This window comes from Vidua chalybeata, chromosome 9 (genome assembly GCF_026979565.1).
Source record: "Vidua chalybeata isolate OUT-0048 chromosome 9, bVidCha1 merged haplotype, whole genome shotgun sequence".
Lineage (NCBI taxonomy): Eukaryota > Metazoa > Chordata > Aves > Passeriformes > Viduidae > Vidua > Vidua chalybeata.
The window spans coordinates 29,284,919-29,301,199 of NC_071538.1; the positions used below are offsets into that span (position 1 = coordinate 29,284,919).

Here is a 16,281-nt window from a genome sequence, read left to right on the forward strand (position 1 = left end):
CAGTCTTTATGTCAATAACTCTTTAATTGCAATTACCTCATCTCTAACAGAGAAGCACTTTAGTTCTCTTCTCCAGTTTTTTTTACAAGATTAATTTATGTACTTTTCACAAAATGTAGTGCTAGATATAATAATACTAATAATGTCTATAACGAGGGAAAAAAACCCAGAAGCACCTATTTATGAACCATCTGCTCAAGCTGCTGTGGCTGCTTGGAATGTGGATATAACCATTGTTCTTTCTAATCATTTTGCTTGGTCCCTTGTGTATTCCCAGGTACAGAATGACCCCAGAAGGCACCTTAATCATAAGAAAGGCAATTCCCAGAGATGCAGGAATTTATGGTTGTTTGGCAAGTAACTCAGCTGGGACAGAGAAACAGACATCCACCCTCACATACATCGGTAAGTGAGAAAAATGTTATATTAAAATTTTAAAAATAAGCTAATTCATCATCAGAGAGGAGGAGCTGTTAAAATGAGTAGAACCCTGCAGAATATACTGGTAGAAATTTCAAAAAACTCAGAAGATATGTTGAACAGCTCACACATGTCCCTTTTGTTTTCTGTTCAAACCTCAGTAGTATTGTTAGATAGTATTTGGACTAAAAAGAAAGCTTTTTAGATTAAGAAACCTTTTTAGGTTAAAAAAAACCCTCTAAAATAGGGTCTTACTATGGGTTAGACTGGGAAACCTGAGTGAGTCCTTTAGAGCAGAAATTGTGTTTCTGTATCAAAATGCTGTGTCAAGATATTGATAGCAGAGTATTAAACTGTTTTATGACCAACACCTGGCTGGAGGAGGAGAATGATTTTGTGTTTGTACTTTCTGCATGGTGAAACTTTTCTGATTTTGTCCTTTTATTTCATGTACATTCTGCATATGATTCAGGTGCTCCGGACCAGACTTTACTTTTTCCTTGTTTCCCAGTGTTTATCTTCCACTTTTAGGTCTGTTTGACTTTTAATGCAAACATTCTTCCATATAACAAGAGCAAATGAGAGTCTTTCATGGTTTATATTTTAAAAATTACCTGTAATTTGGGTGAAGAGCTCATTTTTTTCTGTCTTGTTACTTTTTAGAGGGCCCAACATTGACCGTAGTTCAGAGTGAAATTCTGGTTGGTCTTGGAGACACGACTGTTATGGAGTGTAAAACAACTGGAATCCCACCCCCTCAAGTGAAATGGTTTAAAGGTGTGCTCATTGCTTGGTTATTGAGTCATTCATTTAGTAGCAATATTCTGAACAATGATCGGGGAGTGGCTTCATTTCTCTCAAGAGCAATATGTTGTATTCAACCAGTGACAGACCTGTGAATTTCTCTAAATCTAGAAGAAATGGCATTGACCTCCAGGGCATAAATTCTTGCTTCTATTTAAATATGGTGAATTAACACACTGTAGTGTAGGTAATAATGAGAGTAAAACAAAGCTGAGCCTCCTGCCTGCTTTTACATAAGGTTCATTCTTTCAGAAAATGTTTAGCTTTATGGTACAAAAATCACAAAACATGTTTCTGTAGCCTTTATTGTTCTGTTTTCATGTAGCCTCTAATTAGGAAAGGAGAAATACAGCCTGACATACTGTCCTAATGCTAATCTCTGCCCAGAGATACTTGGGTTTGTGTTTGCCTTGTAGAACCAATAAATAAAAAAGGATGTATTCAATGTAGTAATGAACTTCTCTTGGTTGAGTGGGAGTCAGAGTTCTCATCTGCTGAGTTCATACAGCTATGTTGTGAGCTAACTCAAACTTGGACACTGTTTTGTTGGGATAATTTTGATAAATATAGGTATATATTTGATATAAATAGTTATACTGCCTTTTTCTGTCTGGACTTAGGTGACTTAGAGTTGAGGGCATCAGCATTTCTTGTTATTGATATTCACCGGGGTCTTCTGAAGATCCAGGAAACACAAGACCTGGATGCTGGTGACTACACGTGCGTGGCCACCAACGAGGCAGGGAGAGCTGCTGGCAAGATAACTCTGGATGTTGGCTGTAAGTAGTTAAAACCTGCATGGGGCACACTCAGATGGCTGAGTTTCTGTACTGGTCAGGGAGTGGTGCCTTGGCTCCCCGAATCTTTCTAGCAGATCTATGTGTGTGCTGGGAACACCTTTGGTGGTGTTGGTTAAGCAGTTTCCTTGTCCCGTTTGGACTCCAGCTTGGAGTCACTGAATGGTTTGGGTTGGAAGGGACCTTAAAGCCCATCTGTTTCCAGCCTAGTCTTACTTCTTTTGCAACGTATAAAAGTTATAGGGAGGAAGAGAGGCACAGGCGGAGGAAGCTGTTCAAACCGCAACCTAACAAAATTCTCAAATAGAGAGCTAATTACAGAAACTTGAGTTACTATGTGAGGTTATTGTAATTTAGCCCTTCCTCTCTTCCTTTCCTGATTCTTTCCATCTGCCTGTGGCCTGACACATTGCATCCTGTTAAATATTCCTGTCAGGCACATCTGCTTTCTGAACGCATGGCACTGCTTGCAGAAGACAAGGAATTTAACGACGCTGATACTTAAAGTGTTTCTAGAGTTGGGAATGTTAGAAAAAAAAACCTATGCACAGTGGGACATAAATTGAGATCATCAGTGGTGTTAGAGAATGGGATTGGTGTGTTACAATGCTCACTTTCTGTGTGTGCTCTCTCCCCAGCTCCGCCCGTTTTCACGCAGGAGCCGGGTGACGAATCCGCGGATCTGGGCTCCAACGTGACGCTGCCGTGCTACGTGCAGGGCTACCCTGAGCCCAGGGTCATGTGGAGGAGGCTGGATGGGGCTCCCCTCTTCTCCCGGCCCTTCGCGCTCAGCTCCAGCAGCCAGCTCAGGACAGGCGCACTGGCCATCCAGAGTAGGTAGACTCAACTTTAAAAGAACAGAATTCCATCAGGAACTAAGACATATGCAAGGAATTTAAGTCACTTTATGGCTCTATTAAATTGACTATGTAAAAAGACTGGATTTTTATCACAGATTGTGTTTGGATAGTGATGTCATTGCTGTTGACATGCAGTTCATTTTTGCTATGAGCTTGTGAATTCAGGTGTGTTTGGTCATTGGCTTCACTCTTCTTCATGCAAATTATTATTAATCTGTGTTGAAATACACATGGGCTATGGTCTCTGATCCTGAGGAGCCACGAATTTTCATTTTTGGTGGGTTTTCTTTTGTTTTGGTGCAGTTGTTTTTTTTTGTTTTGTTTTGTGATCTTCTGGGTTTTTTGGTTGTTTTTTTTTTGGTTTTTTTTTTTTTTTTTTTTTTTTTTTTTTGTTTTGTTTTTGTTTTTTGTTTTGTTTTGTTTTTTTTTTTGGTAGCGAATTGGTTCCAAACTCAGTGTTTTAGATCTGTCCTAATTTGGGTAATAATCAAAAACTTTGCAAGTGTCTTTGTGATTTTGATTATTTTGCAGCATTTCAGTCACTCTTATGCTAAGCAATATTATTCTGTTTTCTTAATTAGCTTTTATTCCTTTCTATATTTTCATTGCTTCTGTGCTTGGTGACTGATGGAAAGGAATGCTCTGTTTGAAGGTGGGAGAGACAAGGAGATGGGGTGTGTGTGTGGAGGGAGGGGCAGTATCATTACAGATGCTGCAGTCAGCTCTTTTCTCCCCCTGCAGATCTGTGGGTCAGTGATGAAGGGACTTATGTGTGTGAAGCTGAGAACCAGTTTGGAAGGATTCAGTCCCGGCCAGCCACGGTCACAGTGACAGGACTGGGTAAGGGCAGTGCATGGCAGTGGGAGCTGTTGGTGCTTGGGCAGCACAGAGGATGCCTGAGGGTTATGTCCATACATGCTGACCTATCTGTGTGGTGTATTTATGTGTCATCCATGCAAACTGAATTAGAAAACATTTACACAGAACATTGTAATTGATTACAGTGGATTTTGCTTGCTAGAACTTTTTTTTTTACTGGCTACACTAACTGGAATTAATTCCACCTGCACTTTTAGCTTGGACCTTAAAGAAATTATTTTTCCTGTGTTTTTCTTTTTTTAATTCCTAAGTAAATTTATTGAGGAATGAAAAATCACAGTAATGATGAATACTAATGATGGGATTCCTGCCATTTAATTAATCTTTTTAAAAAAACTAAAATATAAAGACAGCAATGAATGTGGTTATGTCGGTGTTGAGATAGATGGGAAGGAATCTTGGTGATCCAAGAAGGCAATAAATGTCTGGCCTTGACCACAGAATCCCACAATGGTTTGGGTTGGGAGGGACCTTACAGCCCATCCAGTGCCACCCTCTGCTGTGGGCAGGGACACCTTCCACTAGCCCAGGGTGCTCCAAGCCCTGTCCAACCTGGCCTTGGACACTGCCAGGGATCCAGGGGCAGCCACAGCTTCTCTGGGCTCCCTGTGCCAGGGCCTCCCCACCCTCACAGGGAACAATTCCTTCCCAATAACCCATCTAACCCTACTCTCTTTCAAATATCCATGCTGTTAGAGGCTTGGTTGTTATCTCAGTTTGACATCTGGCAATAAAAGGAAAAAATAATGCAATGGAATGTGTACATTTGCATGAGGATAAGAACGGAGTCTCTCTGCCATCAAAGAAACCATTTGTTAACTTCAAACTTATTGTAAGAGCCACTAATACTGGTAGGGTTTGATAGACATGCTTTTACCTGTTTAAAAGTGTTATTTAATGCCCTGTACTTAATTTAATTTCTCAGCCATGTGCCCAGTTGTGTTTGCTGTTGGCTTTTCACAGCATGTGCAGATTTTCTGCTGGGCTGTGACCTCTCTTCTGATCCTTCACAATTTTATGCCCAATGGAAATTACAACTTACTTTTTGTCCTCTCCCAAACACACTACTTCTGTTCTTTGGTATTTTGCCCAAGTAACAAAAAATGATAAATCAACTTGGTGCCAGGGGAACATGAGTTCACAGGGAAACTCTTGATTGGATCCAGTTTCAGCTGAACAGCATCTTCCATTTGCTCTCATTCCTTAGACTAAGGATCACTGTTGGTGTATTTCCCCAGCTTCCCATCTCTCCTGTGCTACCCCCACCCCTACATTTGTTTCTCTTTTTTTCATGTCTTCAATTTAATACTAATTTAATGTAATACTTTACAGGAATATATAAAAATTCCTAGTAATTTGTTCTCGTTCTTCCTTTTTTGTTCAAGTCCCTCCTCTGATTGGAGCAAGCCCAGCCACAGCCAATGTCATTGAGGGCCAGCAGCTCACTTTGCCTTGTGTTTTGCTTGCTGGGAACCCCATTCCAGACAGGAGGTGGATTAAAAACAATGTGGTGGTAAGACTACTTTGTTTCCTGTGAGATTTATTGGCAGAGGAAAGCTACAACTGACATCTCAAGGCATGATAACAGCTTGGTTTAATTTACAAATTTAATGTGATCACTGCCCATGCCAGGAAATTTCTGACCCTGATGTACAGATGAGGGAATAGGAGATGGCAGTGGGGGATGTGGAGGTCTAGAAAAGAACTTGGAATCAAATTATTTGTGAGTTATCCTTTTATCATCTATTTTGCTTGCTTTCAAAGGAATTTTATGCATTTTTGTAGCTCATGAAGTTCAGCCTTGGACTCTGAATATGGGAATGCTAGTGGAATATACCTACTAGAATGACAAAAGTGGGTTTTTTTTAAATAAAGGTACCAGAAAATTTCTGTAGATTTAGGATGTTTTAACATCTTGCCTTTTCCTGTTGCTGATGGGCTGAATTAAATACCAGTATCCCTGTTCCATATTCTCCTTTCCTTGTGGTGCTCTACTCAGAGCATGAATGAGTGTTTTCTTTCCCCCTTGGGAACATACCATTGCCAGTTTATACCTCCTACAGACACAACCAGGTGACCTTTATGGTCCCTTCCCACCCAAACCACTCAGGGATTCTAGGAAGGTGCTGTAGACATCACACCTGGGTTGGTTGTGTGAGTGAAACTTCAGTTCTTTAATGCTAAAATTTCTGACTACCCTGTGAAGCTGTTTTTATCTTTGTTCCTAATTTCTCCCTAAAACCCTTTCTGCACAACTGGAATGAAAATATTCTAGCAAAATGCCTAATGTCTTGTCACAAAGCTGAACCTGGTCCTACCTGACCCCTGTTCAGGTTCCCTGCTCAGTTTAGGTGGCTCTGGGAATTCACTGGCTTTTCCTTAGGCTGTGCAAGGAGCACAGGCTGTAAAGCTCTGTGAGAAATACTGGCAGGATCCTCCTTGTTGAGTTGCTAATTCCTCTCTCTAGTAGTGCTGGTTTCCTGTCATTGTAAACTGCTGGGAAATGCTGTGCTCCAAGGAAAGTGTTAGAGTAAGTTATATTTAGAGAAGAATTCAGCTGCTTCTGAGTGTGACTGGAACAGATTTGCTTTCTAACAACTCTTTATGAGAGAGGGCTGTGCTGCCAAGCTCAGGGTGTTTGATGTTGCTGTAGGATATATAACTCTTCAAGGGTTACTCCTTGGTGAAAGTTACAATTCTCTTTCACAATGGTTTGCTTCAAAGCCAATCTATTAGATGGATATGGAAGTTAGAAGGTTTTGATAACTGTAAAGGAAAATAGTCTGCTTGTGGAAGAAGAACAAATCATTGCACTTATCATTTACTGGAATAACCAATAAAAATACAGTGAAGTAATTGAGCTAAATTTGGGTTTGCTTCATTAAAAGCAGGAGTGGCAGCACAGGATATGCTGTGGCAGAGCAGAGTGTCTCTTGCAGTTCTTACTCTCACTCCAGCAGCAAATACGAGGTGCTACTGAAACTCTTAAGTAAAATCAGCTTTGTACGAAAGACAGAAAGTAGGAAAAGCTCTAGTAAAATTCTGCAGGAACACATAATTTTTAACAATGTGACATAGCCAAGCAGAGCCACACTGCATCCCCAAGTGCACCTTGTCAGGGAGTATTTTCCCAGTGAAAGGTTCCGTCTCTCCTTTGGCAGCTGGTTCCCAATCCCTACGTGAGCGTGCGCAGCGACGGGAGCCTGCACCTGGAGCGGGTTCGGCTGCAGGACGGGGGGGATTACACCTGCATGGCCAGCAGCGTGGCAGGCACCAGCAACAGCACCACCACTGTCCACGTCTTTGGTGAGCAACAGGCACCACAGCAGCTTTCACTGCTTCGCTGCACCTACAGCTTCCCTCGTTTCCTCTTCTCTCGTGATGCTGCTTTGTAAAGTAACACGGGGGAGGTCGGGTCCACTGCGCAGGAGCTGAGTGATCAAGGCTGTTTTTCAAGTAAAATCAAATAAAACTATTTTGTGTTCAGAAAAGATCCTCATTCAAAGGCTGGGCTGTGCAATCTTCATCTGGTTTAATTAACAAACAGGTGCAAGTGGGAGTTTGCTGGAAAACCATGAGAAGTGCTGTCTGAATGTTTCAGAACTGGGGTAAGGAAGCACAGCTCATAGGAGAATTAGAATGAAAGAAAATGAATTATGAGTTTGGTAGAAGTCATAATTTGTTTGTTGTTTTTGGTGTCATCCCCATTCTCCTCCCCCTTATTTTTTCTTTTTAAATAAAACATGCTAAAAACTGCACTGACAGCAAGACAAAGTGTTAGCATTTTGGTAATCCATCTGTATTTCAGCTAAGCATATTTGTGTTAACTCAGTGAGGCCACAATCACTTCATGTTTCTCACATGTTCGATGTTCTCACATGTTAAATTAATCATGGGAGATTTATTTTAAGCTGCACTGAAGATGCTGAGACCTCCTTTTATATTAAAAATTACTATAAATTTTTAGTGCAGGCAAGTACTCATAAGATCTTCCATGTCAGCACTAATTTTTTGTATGTTTCAGAGCTTGAGAACAAAAAGGAATATCTTCTTGTGTGTTTAGAAGTATCTAGGTTTGGTTTTTGTACCCTTAAATCTTACCTTGTTTTTCTGTTAATTCAAAGGCAGCTCAACTGAGTGAGGGAATTCAGTTTTTTGTTGTCTTCCTGTTACTGATTTCGAGAAGCAAAGCCTAAAATGTTATCAGAGGATAATGTGGCAAAGCCTTTCTGAAATAATTTCAGTCAGTGAAATACCTGCAGTTAGTTTAAAAGTGGGTGTACATAATGCAGCGATGAGCCTGTGGCTGGCAGGCTCTGGAGTGAACGGGGGTTTATTCTGTCCTGAAAGGCTGGAAAGTGGCTCCTTGTCTATGTTAGGCTTGGAGAAGAGGCCAAAAGGTCCCAAACCCTGCTTGCCTGTCAGAAGTAGTAATTGAATATAAGGATTTTATCATAATAGTTGCCCCATGTTGAAATTTGCACTGCATGTCTTTAATATTTGCATTTGTTTGTAGTCGTGCCTGTCATTCAGCACGGACAGCAGATATTCAGCACCATCGAAGGAATCCCAGTGACACTGCCCTGCAAAGCAAGTGGAGTTCCCAAGCCATCCATTGTCTGGTCCAAGGTAACCCCTCACATTTGAGCTGTTCAGGCTGAAAAATGGCCTGAACACATAATTTAGTTGTCATAAAAACTATATTCAAAGAACATGGCCCAAAACTGCATTTATGAGGAACCTGGAAATCTCTGTTTGTTCAGAGCTGCTTTTGTTTCTTAGAGCAGAACTTTTGGCCGTGGTCCTGCCACAGCTCAATGTTCTATTCTTTGGCAGGGCTTAGGTTATCGCTGTATCTTTATGGGTTTTACACTTTAGAAATTGTTCCTGTTCCTGTTATGAGTTGATAATTTGAGTTTAGGCAGCCTGCCACAGACTGAGAGTTCATTTTTCTTGTGGAGCTCTGACTTTTTTCTCTGAGGAAAGTGTATGTAATAATGGCATTGTGGGGTTAACCCATGACTTTTCAGTCATGGCCTTGACAAGATGTGCACTGAGGAAGACCTCAGCCTTTGAGGGAATTTGTCTTAAAGCCAGTTTTAGGGTTTCTTTCCTCCTTGAACAGGATAAGTTTTGGTAGTACCAGTTATTTGGGGTATGTTACAGCTCACATGATGTGGTGTGAAGGCACTTTTGGGTCTCAGAAGTTGTGCAGATGTAACTGATAGGGACCTTGGGAACAGCTGTGTTTCAAAGAAGGAATAGAACTTGGTTAACTGTTAGTTTGGTAGGGAAGAGAATATGGGAGGATTTATTTTTCTTTATTTTATCACTTATTCAACTACAGACAAGGAGGAGGCAGCTGACTAAGAACAAGTTTGTGTAATGTATACAAGATTCATTTTGACATCAGAAATCAATGTCAAAATGAACTCAGTTGAAATCTTGATTATTATTCTTGACTATTATTTTTTTAAATTTTCTTTTAAGACTTTGAGTCTGTAAAATGTAGCAAGGTTTCTGCATAAGAATCCTTGTGCTTAGAAAGTGATACTCAAGGACTGTGAAAAGTTAATTGTAGTTAATTAGTTTGTGTAAATGGAATTTTAGGGCCAAGTTTCTTACCTAATATAAAGATTTTGTCCATCTCAGCCTTTAAAAAATAAAAGCAGCTTTTATTGAGTTAAATAATTGTAATTTGCTTTATTTTGGAAAATCCAGGCACTGTGGACTTTAATTATTTTTCTTTCCACAGAAAGGAGAGGTAATCCTTCCCAGCAACGTGAGGTTCTCAGCAGGGTCGGATGGAAGCCTGTATGTGGTGTCCCCAGGGGGAGAAGAGAGTGGGGAATACGTGTGCACTGCCACCAATGCTGCTGGCTATGCCACCAGGAAGGTGCAGCTGACTGTCTATGGTGGGTGTCACCTCAGCTCAGCTGCAATATCCCTGTCACCCATCCAGTGCATTGGGAGATGGACACACCCAGAGCACATGGATGGGAACTCTTCTCTAGTTAGTGCTTTGGGATCCCCAAACCAGGCAGTTTTATACATGACTGATCCCAAAAGGCCTGTCCCTCAGCCATTATATTTCCCTTAAAGCCTCCTTATCCCTCTTACCTCGAGGTCATGGACCTTGGGCTGAGCATAATTTCAGCTCTATGGAAGTGCATAGGAAACATCTGTATGGGAGTAGGATTTCCTGCTGAGAGAGGAATAAAGATCCCTTAATCCCACCAGTTCCAAGCCTTCCTGTCATCATCAGTCCAATGTTATTAAAATTTGGTTCAGGTGTAGGTGTGCTTTGCAAGGCTTTTATGGCTTGGAGTTACTGGGGCTGTTGTGTAACAGTTCAGGGAGTGGTTGCTAACTACCTATGCAATACAGAGCTCAGCACACACAGGAATTACAGCCATTTGTTGTGTCCATCTTTTTGAATGGATAGTCCAGGCTTTCTGGTATTTGTGGTGTTCCATGTGGGCATCAGCCTGTGTCTGAGCTACAGGCACTGTACATCAGCACGGCGGTGATTTACCTCTATTGCAGACAGGTCATTAAAACAGGATTGTGATGTTTTATACCTGATTAAAAAAGAGGTGTTTTATGGTGTTACATTTGTACAAATATGTATATTCATTGCAGCTTCTTAATCTGTTCCATGTTATAGTGAAACCTAGAGTGTCCAGGCCTGGGGACCAGCAAGGAAATGCACATGATAAACCCATAGAGGTCTCAGTAATTGCAGGGGAAGATGTCACACTTCCATGTGAAGTGAGGAGCTTGCCACCCCCCATAATTACCTGGGCCAAAGAAATGCAGCTCATATCTCCATTCTCTCCAAGGTAACAATGTTTGATGAAAAACTAAATAAAACTGAAATTGCCTTTAAACTGTCAGGATTTTGGAAGGGTGTGTGATTTCTGACTGCCACAGGATTGCTCAGAAGGTGTTACTGTGTTCCTTTGTCCTACCTGACCTGTTGTACTGGGTCTTGAAACTCTTTCCCAAGCCTGCTAAGCCTGTGCATGGTTGCACTGCTCCCATTCCAGCATGTGCTTATATCCAGTCTCAGGAGGTGAGGAGGAAAGAGATCCCTGGGTATTTGTACTGTGGTGGTGCCCAGAGACCTACGTCATCTGTGCCTAATTAGAATTGTTTAAAAACTGTTTCTTTTCTTATGTACTTCACATTTATGCTCAGGGGAGCACTGTCTGTGATTTACATGAAGCCTGGGCTGCCAATAGGATACAGGTGATGATGATAAACATATGGGTGTGCTGACAAGGGCACACTGTGTGCTGTGTTTTGGATCCAAAAACTCACCAGAGACTTTTGAACATGTGAAAGCAGAATTAAATACTTGTGAAATGTTGAGCTTGACAGTCTTAGAGAATGAAAAGCTGGGGACTGTGTTGGACAGTGTTGGAGCTCTCTCCCTTATCATTTAATGTGGCACAGAGCAAGAGGGGAGATGAGCCTGTAACTATTCCCTGGATGCTCCCCGTTGGAGTGCCAGGTGGTGTCACCAGCTGTGGTGCTGCTTTCTGCTCCTCAGGGTCCCTCAGAAGGGCCAGGCACCAGCTGTGTCCATAAAACAGGGAATGGCAAGGCTGGCACTGTGCTTGCTGCTGTCTCCCACTGATCCCATGGATGGAATCAGCCAGTGTCTGAGCTAAGGAGTTGTACTGAAGGTTTTCTTTCCCTTGTGGCCAAACCTGCACCTTGGAGGCATTCCAGAGAGCCTGTGACAGCCTCAGCAGATCTTTTGCCATCATGTCTGCTGAAGGAGGCTCGTGTGCAGGGATTTGGCTTGTTGTCAGTAATCCATGAGGGATTTTCTGCTGTGTCCTGTGAGCATGTTGCATGCGCTAACAAATCTGCATTCTTTGTCTCTTACTTGTCCTCGTTTTACCTCAGGAGACACTGATAAATTAGGGTACTTGCTCATGGCTGTTGTGGTGAAATCCAAGTTGTCCAGAGGAACAGAAGTCCAGCTCAGCCCATTCCATAAAATTGTTTACAGATGTCAGCAAAAGTTACAGATCAGTCCAAACAGAACTGTTTGAGACCACCCAAAGACCTTGTTAAAAATGTGAACAGTAAACAAAGGGAGAGAGAAATCAGCTATGAAGGAACTTTTATCAGAAAGCAAATGTAATTACTGGACAAAATCAAGGAGGAGAAGTTGCCTCAGAAATTTATCTTTTGGGCTTATAAAAAAAGTGCCAAAAAGTTCGGAAAGCTAGAGGCAGCGGAGGAGGAATTGTAGTATCAGACAGGTTTTACGCTGGAGAAAATACATTTCACTTTCCTTTCATTCATCTCTCCAGCCATTGCAATCCCCAAATTCGCCATTTATGTCCTTATGATAACGTTGTCCTAATTAGTGCCACAGAAAGGAAGACACATGATCCCACCAATTACCACCAATTCTGGATGTTACCTTGAGTGCCAGACTTAAATTTCTTCTTGTTGATCCTTAGCTGTCAATTTTTCTTTCCTCCTCACTTATTTTCCCTGTCTCTATTATCTTTGACTCCTACAGATGATTTTGGCTTAGCTGGCCAAAGTAGTTTCTAGTGTTACAGATCTGTGACCAGAACAGTGGGAGAACTTAATGCTGTGTGGTTAATTATTTACTGGGGACTAATGGCAATTCCTATAAACACCAGAATTGGCAGTTTTGAATCAAAATCCTGTCTTCCATCTTGAATCAATGTAACATTACTTTTTTTGCCAGGATGAAGCAGTAATAAAAGTTTTAACTTTCTGACCCTGCTGACCTGAGCTGAGCAAAAAATTTTAACAAGAGGGTGAAGAGCTCAATTTCTCTACTTCTATCACATTTTAATAAGTCCTATAAATAGCTAGAACCAAATGCTGTAATTTGGATCTTAAATTTTAGATATTTGCTATTGTGTATTCTTACAATATTAGATACTGTGTATTCTGAATATAGGGGTCCATAAACAGTTAGGAAATAAATGAGTAAACCTAAGTCATAGTTGTGTAATATGGTCAGAGTGGTGTTGGTTTAGCTCATAGCAAACATTAGCAGTGTGCAAGGAAAGGTCATTCACCTTTCCATACATATTTATACAGTTTATCTGCTTCTTCTTTTTCCAGACACACTTTCCTCCCCTCAGGGTCAATGAAGATCAGCGAGACCCAAGTCTCAGACAGTGGAATGTACGTCTGTGTTGCCACAAACATTGCTGGGAACGTGACTCAGTCAGTGAAGCTCAGTGTACATGGTGAGTTGGAACTCCAGGGGTTCATCATCTGCAAGTTTCCACATGGAACTGAGCATCTTTAAGAGGTTTCCAGAGTTTTTTCCTAATTGACATTAAATCCTCTCAGCTGTTGTTCTTTGAGGTTGTATTATCTTCATATGTGAGTTACTGATTTTGTGGAAAGTAAATATTGTATAAACACCCACAAATACATAGATATGTGTATAAGGTGTCCAGTGGCTCCAGTCAGGACCTGTGTCCCTCACCTTTATCTCATATCACTCCTTTGTCTCTCTCCTGCTCTCCCCACACTGGGGCCCAACCACTGTCTCTTAAACACTCACTCAATGTCAAGTCTGGAAAAATGTCACTTGTTATTGTTTCAGGCATTTTTTAAAGCCTTTTTATTGCCAACGATCCTTAGGAAAAAAATATTGTGGCAAAATAATTATGGTGGATTTATATTATTCTGTAGGACCAGCAAAATCAATTCCAGTCATATTTTGTCTCCCTTGTTTGAACTTGTGTTTGGAAATGTACAAGGATCAGGGATTAAGGAAAGGAAATTAAAATTCCAAAAGGAAAATGTGATTAACTCTATCATAAATGTTTTTAACTTGTTTTGTGTTATGAAGAAGGAGTACCCACAGCTCTTCCAGTGTGCTTGGAATATGGCAGTGCTCATGGGAGCTGTGCGGTGTGGCTTGTTCAAATAAATTCAGCACTAGGGTATCTCCCATCCTATTCTGTGCAGAGAACATGTAGGGCTGCTCTTGTAGTCACCTGAGGGCATTTGATTTCAGTAAATAAGGAACATTTTCTAAAATGATAAAAATGGAAAATAATTTCAAAGGATCATAAAATTGTTTGAGTTGAAAGAGACTTTTAAATGTCATCCAGTGCCACCCCTGCCACGGGCAGGGACACCTCACACTAGCCCAGGGTGCTCCAAGCCCTGTCCAACCTGGCCTTGGACCCTTCCAGGGATCCAGGGGCAGCCACAGCTTCTCTGGGCACCTTGTGCCAGGGCCTCACCACCCTCACCATAAAAAATTTCTTTCTTATACCTGGTCTGAATCTCCCCTCTCTTAATTTAAAATAGATTCCCCCTTGTCCCAAGTCCCTCTCCAGCTCTCCTGGAGTCCTCTTAGGCACTGAAAGGTGCTGTATGGTCTCCCTGAAACCTTCTTTTCACCAGGCTTAACACCCTCAGCTCTCCCAGCCTGAAGAATGATCCTGTGCCTTGTTTCTCTAACGTTTCTGTGGACTGAAATTGTCTTCCTCAGTTCCTCCAAGGATCCAGCGTGGGCCTCGAGTTCTGAAAGTGCAGGCTGGGCAGCGAGTGGAGCTTCCCTGCAGTGCCCAGGGCGTCCCTGCCCCATCGGTCTCTTGGTTCCGAGGCACAAGTGCTGTGCCTGCAGACGGGGGGAGGTTCCTGCAGAGCCCAGATGGAGCTCTGGGCATCAGCAGTGCCCAGCTCTCTGATGCTGGCATCTACACCTGTGTGGCCACCAACAGTGCCGGCAGTGACACGGCAGAGGTCACGGTACAAGTGCAAGGTACTTGTCTGGGGCCACGCTCCTGCCCTGGCCCGGGCTGGCGGGGACTCCTGCCAGTGGTGTGGGGCTGGGGCCTTGCAGGGCAGGGCTTTCTCTCTCCCACTGTTACGTGATGCAAAAGCCACATCTGGTTTAGATGTTATGTTCTGATGGTAATTGAGGAGAGTTAGAATGAGCAACTAGTCTTTGGAGGGGTTGCAGGAATAAAAAAAAAGAAGTGCGCACACACTCTCTCTCTCAATTTAAATTAAGAAATGATGTTGAAATGGTAAAAGTGGTCAATGTGCCAATTTAAATACGTAGTGCAGGTCCTCACCTGAGGGCTGACAGATGTCAGTGGAGCATGACTGACTTAAGCTAAGCAGGAATTGTTTCTTCTTTGCAAAAGTCTAAAGGCAACATTCTGGTCCCTTTGGATTAGAGATGCTGAAAAATGCTTCCTACAGACAACAAAGAACTCTCAGTAACTTTATTTAATTATAAAGACTATGCTTCATATAGTCTTAGTCTGCACAGGAGTTTAAAATGAGACATTGTGAACAGAGATGGCAGTAGCACTAATATATGTGTGGAGAAAAAGCAATTAAAATAATATTTTTCCGATTATGCAGAAACATTGCCTTCAAAATAAATTTAGCAAGATTTAAAGAGAGCTATTTTCTGTCAACTTTGAAAGCCTGTTTGTACTGCTTACTTCCTAAATATTCCCACTGAAATGGAAACCACTTGTGCAGTACCCATTCCAGTTAATGTAAAGAGGGTTATTGGAATGTGACCTTGTGTGAATGAGAGAGACTGAGTGTTATGTATTGTCAAATTGTATTTTTATATTTGGAGCAGAGATCAAGCAGTTTTTTGGGTCTAATTTTCTCTCAGAGCCTCCCACTATTGAGAACCTGGACCCTCCATTCAACAGCCCTTTCCAAGAAAGAGTGGCCAACCAGCAGATTGCGTTCCCATGCCCTGCAAAAGGTGAGTGTCTGGGTGACAAAAGGATCACCAAGGATCTGCTGACCATTGCAGATTACAGCACTGCTGTAAAAATGTCCAATCCACACAGTATTTTCCATATATGCTTTATATGAAAAAATTCAAACTAATAGTGATTTAAATAACCTCTGTGTGTGGAAGTCCTGTGGAAAGTCATTGCTAGCCAACAAGGATTTTACAGAGTTTAGGATGAAGATTTTTAATGTTAAAATCATCCCGTAACAGCTGGGGCTTCCTCTTGGAAGCTCCTGGCCTCCCTGTGTGTTGTCCTTCCAGCAAGCAGCAGGAGTTGTTTGAATCAATCTTGTTCTGAGCTGAGTGAAGCATTTGTGGCCGTTTCCCCTTTTCCTTGCAGGTATTCCCAAGCCTGCCATCAAATGGCTGCGGAACGGGCGGGAGCTGACCGGGGCTGAGCCGGGGCTCTCGGTGCTGGAGGATGGGACCCTGCTGGTCATAGCTGCCCTCACACCCTCAGACAGTGGGGACTATGTCTGCGTGGCAGCCAACGAGGCTGGGAGCACACAGAGGAGATACAGCCTGAAAGTCCATGGTAAATAATACATACAGCCCTTGGGAAAGTATCTTCTGTTTTCTTCTTCCAAATTGCATGGCCTAAATCTGCCCTTGTGCTGTTAAATTATAAAATCTGAGTACTTCCTATTTTTCTGACACTCTCTATAGTTTTTCTTTCCCCCTGTTTGTTCTGTTCTCTGTGACTTTATGGACAAACCATCCTTGT

The 16,281-nt window shown here is 42.0% G+C and overlaps 1 protein-coding gene across 1 annotated transcript in view; it reads left to right on the plus strand.

Annotated features, from left to right (window-relative positions):
• Positions 1-16,281, plus strand: part of HMCN1 (hemicentin 1) — a 166,762-nt gene that overhangs the window by 64,250 nt on the left and 86,231 nt on the right. Inside the window, exons 13-26 of the mRNA XM_053950663.1 lie at positions 278-405; positions 1,084-1,197; positions 1,845-2,003; positions 2,660-2,854; positions 3,623-3,721; positions 5,146-5,273; positions 6,922-7,066; positions 8,277-8,389; positions 9,516-9,675; positions 10,428-10,602; positions 12,887-13,014; positions 14,280-14,552; positions 15,429-15,524; positions 15,898-16,092. Coding sequence (XP_053806638.1) covers positions 278-405; positions 1,084-1,197; positions 1,845-2,003; positions 2,660-2,854; positions 3,623-3,721; positions 5,146-5,273; positions 6,922-7,066; positions 8,277-8,389; positions 9,516-9,675; positions 10,428-10,602; positions 12,887-13,014; positions 14,280-14,552; positions 15,429-15,524; positions 15,898-16,092 — 2,108 coding nt within the window. The remainder of the gene's footprint in view (positions 1-277; positions 406-1,083; positions 1,198-1,844; positions 2,004-2,659; positions 2,855-3,622; positions 3,722-5,145; positions 5,274-6,921; positions 7,067-8,276; positions 8,390-9,515; positions 9,676-10,427; positions 10,603-12,886; positions 13,015-14,279; positions 14,553-15,428; positions 15,525-15,897; positions 16,093-16,281) is intronic.